General features: G+C 36.2%; 1 protein-coding gene across 2 annotated transcripts; it reads right to left on the bottom strand.

Annotated features, from left to right (window-relative positions):
* Positions 1 to 4,897: 4,897 nt before the first annotated feature.
* Positions 4,898 to 10,058, bottom strand: LOC131062289 (transcription factor bHLH122). 2 transcript variants are annotated; one of them, XM_057995916.2, is made up of 8 exons: positions 9,916 to 10,058; positions 8,876 to 9,618; positions 7,235 to 8,134; positions 6,691 to 7,121; positions 6,410 to 6,580; positions 6,213 to 6,278; positions 5,992 to 6,060; positions 4,898 to 5,852 (listed from the first exon to the last, which is right to left on the bottom strand). In XM_057995916.2, exons 3-8 carry the CDS (start codon positions 8,094 to 8,096, stop codon positions 5,754 to 5,756), a joined length of 1,698 nt encoding a protein of 565 aa, XP_057851899.1. In that variant the 5' UTR covers positions 8,097 to 8,134; positions 8,876 to 9,618; positions 9,916 to 10,058; the 3' UTR covers positions 4,898 to 5,753. The 2 variants fall into 2 exon arrangements, with proteins under 2 accessions (XP_057851899.1, XP_057851898.1); XM_057995915.2 differs by having other exon boundaries at positions 8,876 to 10,007.
* Positions 10,059 to 10,338: the final 280 nt, after the last annotated feature.

Raw genomic sequence — 10,338 nt, 5'->3', positions numbered from 1 at the left:
ATCCCCAAAGGAACTGGCAATGCCCTTGAAGACATCTTCAAACCAAAACTCCATTGGCAAACCAGGCTGCCTAACCCAGACAGGAGCTGAGTCAAAAAAGGAATCATTTAACTCCTAGTTAGGGGACCATCTTCTTAAGGAGAGCGATGATCTCCCAACCATTTAGGGACCTCCACATAGAACACCTTCCAAATCTTCCAAGCACGAGAAGTTGAAGGCAAAAAACCCCTTAGGCATTACAGAGATTTCAACTTGGCCTTTCAATCGCCATTTCTTTTTGGCAAAATCTCTCACTACATCAATATTTGGTCTAGGACCAACAAATTTTCCAATTAAGGTGAAGTCCATTAAAGATATGTTATGATCAATGACAGGGTTAGGAATAGAGATAGGAAACTTACCCACCTCCTTGTCGGATAGGTCAGAAACACAAGGAAAGGAAGATTTTCCAGTGGGTTTCGACCCTTGAATTCCAACCCTCGATCCAACAATACCGACCTAGGATCTTGAGTGATCTTTCTGTACAACAGTCTTTTTTTGCTCAAGTCCCTCTTTCAAGATTCCCTCCCCATTTGAGACCCCATCACGCGATTCCCCCTTATCTCCAGGGTCAAAAGGAGGGTCCCCAAGATGGGTTCCCATCCTTCTTGTTGTCTCCATCCGCATGCACTTCACCATGTGTGTTTGAATCCTTCTGTCCATGCGATGGAGGCACAAAGATTCTAGCACAGTTACTAGAACTAGCTTTCCCACCCACCTCCATTCGAAATTGTCCAAGTTGCTCTAATATGTTATCCACAATGTTATTGACTTCATTATTTATGTGAGCCATAAAGGAAGCTCAAGAACAGGGTGGTCTCAAATGCCAAATGATTTTGCAACACTTAGCAACAGATTTTAGAGAAGGTAAACATTTACCCAAAGGAGTAGAGCATATTATAACATTTCTCAATCTGACTTTTGTCCTCCCTTTACGATTAAAGAAAGTGCATGTTGTATTCATGATGAAAACAATTTTTTAGAAGGAATTCCAAAGGGTTAGGTTAGTGAGAGCCTATATAGTTTGCTATGTTTGTCTATTTTATGAAGAACAAATAGTCTAAATTGATGACTTAAAAACAATTAAAATCTATTAAAATATTAAAATAAGGTTCTTTTGACTTAGAATTGCAATTTTTGATTGGTGATAAATTATTTCATTACTCTAGATTGATAGATGAAAACAATAAAAAATTATTAAAATAAGGTTATTTTGGCCTAGAATAGCAGTTTTTGATTGGTGATAAATTATTTCATAGGAATTTGGTGAAAATTAAACCAAAAGTTACTTTAGAGATTTATTTTGTGATGATGCAAAACATTTTGAACAAGACTATATTGGCCTAGGAAAATACAACAGGCCTTAGTGTTTGAGGTAGTTCGTATATATATAAGAGTTTGTCAATTTAGCTTAACAAGTATAGTCATGGAGAATTTGTATCTTCATTTAAGGCTATCGTTACCACTAATTTATATGGCTTCTATTACAGCTATATGTATGCAAAGAAATTATGGCTTCTATATGTGTGCAAAGAAATTATTGTTGCTTCTTGCATTCTCTTGGGACTTTTTTAACCTTCATTATCATTTGGACATGCGCAGACAAAAGGAGTTAGGGGAAGGGATCTAGTAGCCAACCATATTCTAATGGCAGTTCACTCCATGCTCACCCAACCCCTTAATTTTTAACTTTAAAGAAACAAAATGATGACTCAAAATCCATTAATAAATTTTGCATGTACCAATAGCTCTTCATTTGTACCTCTAGTAGTTAAAATTTGTAGACTTTAATTGGAAGAATTGTGCAACTTTATTGGTACACATAGTGCATGACAACTAGGGGCATTTGTGCATAAGTATTGGCAATTTTTGAGGTGGTTGCAGTGCACATTTATTGGGGCATCTTTAAGTAGGTATCAGACAACATTTCTAAATGACTATTTTTTGACCTTTTTGTGCATAACAGATCCCACAATGTTCATCTTTACTACCCAAAAAACCAAAACAATAGCTATAAGCAGCTAAGTCACATACAAAGACAACCAAAAAAAATGTCGAAATCCAATGTACCATTTGGATTTCGACATGATGAAAACGATTTTTTAGAAGGAATTCCAATGGGTTAGGTTAGTGAGAGCCTATATAGTTTGCTATGTTTGTCTATTTTATGAAGATCAAATAGTCTAAATTGATGACTTAAAAACAATTAAAATCTATTAAAATATTAAAATAAGGTTCTTTTGACTTAGAATTGCAATTTTTGATTGGTGATAAATTATTTCATTACTTAAAAATTATTAAAATAAGATTATTTTGGCTTAGAATAGCAGTTTTTGATTGGTGATAAATTATTTCATAGGAATTTGGTGAAAATTAAACCAAAAGTTACTTTAGAGATTTATTTTGTGATGATGCAAAACATTTTGAAGAAGACTATATTGGGCTAGCAAAATACAATATGCCTTAGTGATTGAGGCAGTTCGTATATATATGAGTTTGTCAATATAGCTTAACAAGTATAGTCATGGAGAATTTGTGTCTTCATTTAAGGCTATCATTACCACTAATTTATAATAATTTATATGGCTTCTATTACAGCTATATGTATGCAAAGAAATTATGGCTTCTATATGTGTGCAAAGAAATTATTGTTGCTTCTTGCATTCTCTTGGGACTTTTTTGGCCTTCATTATCATTAGACATGCACAATATGTATGCAAAGAAATGGCTTCTATATGTGTGCAAAGAAATTATTGTTGCTTTTTGCATTCTCATGGGACTTTTTTGGCCTTCATTATCATTTAGACATGCACAGACAAAAGGAGTTAGGGGAAGGGATCTAGTAGCCAACCATATTCTAATGGCAGTTCATTCCATGCTCACCCAATCCTTTAATTTTTAACTTTAAAGAAACAAAATGATGACTCAATATCTATTAAAAAAATTTGCATGTACCAATAGCTCTTCATATGTACCCCTAGTAGTTAAAATTTATAGACTTTAATTGGAAGAATTGTGCAACTTTATTGGTACCCATAGTGCATGACAACTGGGGGCATTTGTGCATAAGTATTGGCAATTTTTGAGGTGGTTGTAGTGCACATTTATTGGGGCATCTTTAAGTAAGTATCGAGCAACATTTCTAAATGACCATTTTTTGACCTTTTTGTGCATAACAAATCCCACAACGTTCATCTTTACTACCCAAAAATCAAAACAATAGCTATACGCAGCTAAGTCGCATACAAAGCTTAGTTGCCAGAAACATGACGATCTCCCGTCGTTTCGCGTTTCAACGGGAGAAACGCGTTTCTCGTTTCTAATGGCCGTTTCTGCAGCGGAATTCCTTTGTAATATGTTTTCCATTGTTTTGATTTGTAATATGTTTTCCATTATAAGTGGGGTAAAGTAATTGTTTTTAACAGTAAAGTAAATGTTTTAAATGGTAAAGTAATTGTTTTTAACAGGTTTGATAGTAAAGTAAATGTTTTAAACAGATTTGACAGTAAAGTAATTGTTTTTTATTGATTTAACATTGACACACTTGCATGCCTTTTAGATTTGACAGTAAAGTAATTTTTATAATAAACTTGCATGGGTATATATATTGTTTTGTATTTTAGAAACTTTAACTTCATATTTTTTATTTATGTGAAATAAAGTTTTTTAATGAAACTATATATAAAAATTCATGCCTTTCAATTATGTAGAATAATATTTTATAATAAAAACTTGCATATACATATATTTTTATAATAAACTTGCATGCGTATATATCTATTGTTTTGTATTTTAGAAACTTTAACTTCATATTTTTTATTTATGTGAAATAAAGTTTTTTTATGAAAATATATATAAAACTCCATGTTTTTTCATTTATGTAAAATATTTTTTTATAATTATATATATATATATATATATATATATATACGTTTCTTATAGGCAACCTTTAAATATTCCGTTTCTCGTCACGTTGCCGTTGCGGTTGCGTTTCTCGTTTCTCGTTTCTGGTAACTAAGATACAAAGACAACCAAAAAAAATGTCAAAATCCAGTGTACCATTTGGATCTATAGGTACACAAAGTTAGCTATAATGACTACTGATGCTCTATTGGGATGTATACAATTGGAATTGAGATGTACACAAAAAGAGTCAGAATATGTCGATTTGAATGTTATCCTGAAGTAAGTTTGATGAATCAAGTCATGACGCAAGGACTAAAGTGGGTATACATGAGCACACTTCTCGTCTAAAGTGGGTTTCATGAATCAAGTCATGACAATATGGCATAGGTTGGTTATAGGATCATAGTCTACATCGAGCCCATGATTCTCAAGGCTAATGAAAAAATTTGGTTTAGTCAAACATCAAGTATTTTAGGTTCTACCAATCATTCTAAAATATGGTCACTTTACTCTATGATCTGCTAGATTTTTTTATAGCTATTGTTTTTAGTCTCTACATTGCATGCATTATGGAACTATGAACAAACCAACAGATTTGGCTATTCCCAAATTTTATGTGAAGACCTAGAGGAAAGCGTGGCGGTCAAATCTGGGGACTCTGTCACACAATAATGCTTTGCAATCTAACTGTTTATTCTTTCTATTTTAGCGTGACACCTAAAGTAAATTAAACTACAGAATTATGGTATCCAACGAGGGCTACGAATAATTGTAATCATGTCATGGACAAACGATGAAATGCTCGCCTTTAATTAAAAAGTAACTGCAATCCTAACTTTAATGGACTACAGGATAAAGTTGACAGCCTGGACCAGGATATTTTGTCATCTAGCTAACAGACCACAGTTAACAAAAGGTAAAATAGTTCCTGCTCAGTAAAGCTCTGCACAGATTGACAAACACTTGCTTCTCTTAAATTAATTCCAAAAGAAAATCATTTTTACAAGCACATGGATTACCATGGGTGTCATAGCTGTAAACAATCTAAAATATTGAAAAGCTTTCTCCGATGTAGACTAAACTTTACAATTTAGTGCACTGCCTGCCAAAGCAGAACCTCAAGAGAGTGAATTAGTCCTGTTGCTACCATACATTGGTAGGTAGCTTTATAGCTTGTATACATACATATCTTCAATATTGAAAGTATTCCCCATATGGAAATTTGGACAATTCACTGCACCCACTTTGTTGACAGATCCATAATGGAACTTCAGGGGCATTGATATCCAATCGATATCTGTAAACCTGAGCAGTTGAGATAATAGTAGTGTACAGTTTCATTATTAGCAAAGAGGGTAAAGAAGTTGTCAGTATATACTGACAGCTTCTTGGTCTGAAACCTGATAATAATTACCAATATATGAGCAAATGGAGTGGAAGAATTAAGACAAGCTAATCCTGCCACAAAAGGATATGCTAATATCATTGGAAGAATTACACAGCCTGCATGTGCAAGAACTTGTTTCTACATAAGATTGTAGGCTTGGACCATACAGAGCAGAGAACCTTGTGAATCGAACTTGATATTAAAGACAAAGCATACTTTAGATGTAGAGGCACTCCAGAAATTTGTTAAGGAAATCCAAAGAACTTAATCCAGAGTGACAATGGAACCTCGTACATAACAAGGGAATTATACTTCTATAGGTACCCTCTTAAGAATCAGTAGAAAGTATAATGGAGTCTCGTTAATAATAGGGCACTACACCGGCCTGGATATGGGCAAGGATGCATTATTAAGGCTTTACTCAGATCTGAACTCCTTCCTCTTCAACAAGCCCATGTTTTGTTAACATATGCTGTTTTCTGGAGGCACAGTCACATTCTTTTTGTTTCTCAGAAAGCTCCTGCAAAGACCAAATCTGTTACACTGGATTTCTGAGATTGAAGCATTAAATTTTAGTGAATAAAAACATAGATTTGATTCATCAGAATCTACAAGGTATAAAAGCCAGGAAAAATATAGATAAACTGCCAGAGACGCACCTGAACCTGCTTCTGAAGGAGCTTAACATATTCAACAGCCTCATCGAGCATGTCCGCTGTGTTTGTTTGCTACAACAAATCGAAAAATGAAATGCAGTTTCTATTAGTAGCAGTTCAGTTTTGTACGCCAGGCCTTAATCTGGTAACCTCCTAAAATACAAGAAAACATGCACAACATTGGCTCCATGCATTCTAGATTTTTATGCTCCAATTTTTCTTACTTTGTCCATATTTGGCACAAGCTCCTGCAATTTTCTCATACGGTCACTGATACGCGTTCTTCTCACCTGTAAAATGCCATTTAGTTGCAGCCTATGATCACTTGCAAAGAATCTAAGGAAACACTAAACCATTATCAAAATTACAGCATCTCTTTTATGGAGAAATCTATTTTCCTAAAGCAATCCTTAATACTAACCCTCTCTGCAATACTTCGGGGATGTGTTGCACATCCTCGCTTTGCTCTGATCCTGCAAGGAACAGAGTCTTCCAAAAGTTTCTCCATGGCCATTTCTGCAGATGTTGATTTGAATAAGCCAAAATGATGATTGCCTAATGCTGAGACAGAATTACTCCCAGCCTCACCCTTCTAACATAAGCAATAAAAGAATAGAGTTAGTGTGGAAATTCAAGCAAATGCAAGACCTAATTAACAGATTATACAGTACTACGTGATAATTTAAATGACAGAAACCTTACTAGTTTTTCTGGTAAATGAAGACCACTTATCATTTTCTCGTCTATATCTCTTCCACGCTTCCTTCCATGATTTTGAATACCTTCATAGTTTCCAGAAAGCATTGTTCCATCCTCCCAAGATCCACTTGATATGCTTGGAATATATCCTTGGCTTCTCCCTGCATTGCTTAATCTGGACGCCTCTGAGCTACACCTAACAAGGCACTCTGCAGAAGAGCCATCAACATTCATGCTGAACTTGTCCACAATTTCTGGGATATCCATATCCATGTTTAGCTGATTCAATAGCTGAGCAGGAGAGCTACTTTGTCGCAGAAAGTTCATGTGGTGACTCAGCCTATTTGATGCAACCAAATTACCACCTGAGCTTTTAACAGAAGCAAGCGCTGTCATTCCCATGTTACCACTCGTCACGGCTCTTTCCAAATAACCTGTAAAATGACTCACTTGTTAAAGAAAATTTTAAGCACTTTCCAAACATTGAAAATAAATATTTTCTTCTTTTGAAAGGATAGAAATTACCAGCAGAGCATGCATTTCTTACCACTTTCAGCCATAAGCGTTGCATTAGAAGTAACCTGAGACAGGGCTCCTGCGGGTGAGCTACTGTGCCGAATAAGGCTATTTTTTGCCACTGAAGTTAGGCTACCTGGTGTTTCGCCTGATGAATTAAGACTGTCATAGAGAAGAGGATCACATTTATAAGTAGCATTTACAAGCTGCTCTCCAGGCCGAGTTCCTTGTGCTTGGCACATTATTGACATCGGAGAACCACAAAAGCTGCTTCTAGAGACATCTACCCCATTCTCAAGTATTGTAGCAAGTTGACTGTTTTTGCTCATATTCTCCTCTGCAACATTACTTGTACTCCTACCCAGGTGAGAGGTGTTATGAACAGTCATTCTCGAGTAATCATCTTGGTTTTTGGAGTGCGTCTCTTGTTGTATGTTGCTAGATTGGCTAGAGTCCTTGTGCTTCATTACTCCAGAGTTGGATTCTGATGTAAGCGCTGAATCATTGGAGAGGATTTGAGACAACCCATTGTCAAGTCTGGATCCAGAAACATGAGGCATAGCATCATTACCATTGTTTGCTAGTGTTGCAAGAAATGAGCCAGGGGCTGAATGATAGCGCATCAAACCTGTTGATGCCTGGAAATTTTCTGGCATGCAACACGCTATTGGTGCTATCATAGAAGCCGAACCAGAAGTATTACAATCAGAGGACTTGCAATCAAATTCGTTTAACTCTTGTTTTCTTAACTGTTGAACTTGAAACATTTGTTGCGCCTTCTGGAAATCTGTGCTTCCCTGTGAGAAAACCATCTGTCTTCCATTTGAAGTGGAGCGACCAAGACTAGTTGATGGTGAGTTTGTGCCAACAGTAAATGATTGAGCATTATACATTTCTGTAGGTGATCTTGAACCAGAGGATTTGATAATTCCTACATAATGATCACAAGCCGGTGCAATTAGATGCCATAAGATGCAATTGAATTACTAAACATAGGAACTTGTATAATCTACAAGAGTGCCTGTCTGAAAAACAAGTAAATGCGAGAAAACATCAGCCATTTGCCAGGGGGTTTGGTTTTCATTTACCAAAAAATCATTTGGGACATTGTTATCCACATCTAAGGGTAAAATCAAGCAGCCAAACACAATAACAGAGATTTCTGTGTAATAAATAAGCAAGACGAACAATTGCAGCTCAGCTTTTTTAATTGAAAACAACCAAAGGCCTTCGGGATGGGCTTAGGGTAATCCTCAGGCCTGTATACCTTGCTGGAGAATTCCCCACCAGCTAAGGTTCGACTCAGGCATCCTAATAAAACTACATAGTGTGTGACCCCTGAGCCTCAACCAAATAAAGAAAATCGTATTGAGAATGCCGCATGTACGCTGTGTATACAGATCAAAAACCCAAAACTCAAATACGACAAGCATCAGAACAAACCATTCCAATTCGAAGTGGGAAGGGCCGAGCATACATAGTAAAAGAAAAAAAAAATCTAAACGCCAAATTACAGCTACGAAAAAAATTGCAAATGCTTCAAATAAACACAAGATTTCTGCTTTCAAATTCGACGGAAGGATCAACTAAAGCTCCCCAAGAGCACAACTAAGCTTGGCAATCCTACACATATTTACACTTGAAAGCAATGCAGAAAGAAGAATTCACTCACAGAAGGAGATGTCCCTTGCTGTCAGAAACTTGTTCATCCTCCAAAGATTACAGTCACAGTATGCATCAAAAGACGAAAACCTCCACACATATATTGCAATTCAGCCAAACCATGTATCTCTCAACAGCAAACTTTCCTACGCCGCTCAAAAGGAGCCTTTTCCTTTCTCAAATTACTCGCTTTCGCCATGAATTCGAAGAATCAAATGTTTCAGCAAGTTCCCAATTCGAAAGAAACAACAAATTTCATCAATAGCAATTGCATCAGATCCAGAAATGACAAGAAATTCAGATTTGATATTTTGTCCTGCTTTGATAATTTCAATAACCCTCAAAGCAACTAAGGCGACAAGACATATGATTCTCACTAACAATCCTCCTTTCTGATGCTACAAATATTCTTCACCTTCTCCCACAGTATAAAGATTCAATCCGTCTCTCAAACAGTAGAAAAATCTATTCCTATCTCCCACTTAACCGACAAATTTTCTCAAAGCTCCTCGCATAAATTTCCACTAAAGATATCCCCCGCCAGGTTTGAGGATAAAGATAGCAAGAAATTATCGGCCCGAACCTCCAGTCCTTGCACGGGCCCAAAGCAACCGTCCACTTCCCAGAAATATCATAAAATTTTCTTTTCCGTACAAAATCACGGTCGCTTCAATTTAAAAAGAAAAAAATCCCCGATTCTTGCGAGCTATGTCTACTATTTACTGTTTTCTTTACTCCGATCAACAGCAAAGCCTGACAAATTCAAGTAAAACGGAATTTTTTTTCAAGTAAAACCGAAAACCTCTTGCAAACGCAAATTCATAAACAAAACCGGAAACTTTGTGCCATGTCTTCAAAGACGGCTTTACTCCTGTGAGTTAACTGTCACGCCTGACATAATCTCCACATAAAGAAAAAAGAGATAACAAACAGCAAACTGAACACACATATTTTGTACTCTGAAAACTCTAAATTTAAATACTCTAATTTGCATTTTCCACCACAAACTAAGCAAATCAACGCCTCGTTACGATAAAAGTTTAGCTGTACCTATTAATTTCCTCTCTTTCCCAAAAAGCCCGCAAAGTTTGGTTCCAGATCGAACCTTACACAATAAATGCCTCGCAATCCGTCAGAAAATAAAAAGAAATCCATTTTAAAGCCTTTCAAAGTTTGGATTTTTGGGGTTTGCTGTGACATGTGAGGGCCCAGAACTGAAGAAAAAGACAGAATTTAACTAACCTTTACCGTCGGATTCATCTGACGCACTTTTTCCCGTTACATTTCCGTGAACCCCTTCAATCTCCGTCGCCTTTACGGCCCCTTTTTATCTACACATCTATTAATTTCCTTTTCTATCTTGCCACCTGCCTCCCGCATTCATTTTCTGTCTATTAACAGGAAAAGTTTCTGGCGAACCGACCAGTGACTGATAAATGGTCGGCGTTGACAATTATTCAGTAGACGCGTTTA

This window comes from Cryptomeria japonica, chromosome 11 (assembly GCF_030272615.1).
Source record: "Cryptomeria japonica chromosome 11, Sugi_1.0, whole genome shotgun sequence".
Lineage (NCBI taxonomy): Eukaryota > Viridiplantae > Streptophyta > Pinopsida > Cupressales > Cupressaceae > Cryptomeria > Cryptomeria japonica.
This window is presented reverse-complemented; position numbering and strand designations above follow the sequence as displayed.

Bases quoted from the DNA above. Each gene is read 5' to 3' on its own strand.
- LOC131062289 (XM_057995916.2), bottom strand. From the start codon at position 8,096: ATGTATAATGCTCAATCATTTACTGTTGGCACAAACTCACCATCAACT. The intron at 6,061-6,212 runs GTAAGAAAAATT...GATTTGTTGTAG, and splicing joins TTGTGCCAAATATGGACAAA to CAAACAAACACAGCGGACAT. The intron at 5,853-5,991 runs GTGCGTCTCTGG...TGGTCTTTGCAG, and splicing joins TCCTTCAGAAGCAGGTTCAG to GAGCTTTCTGAGAAACAAAA.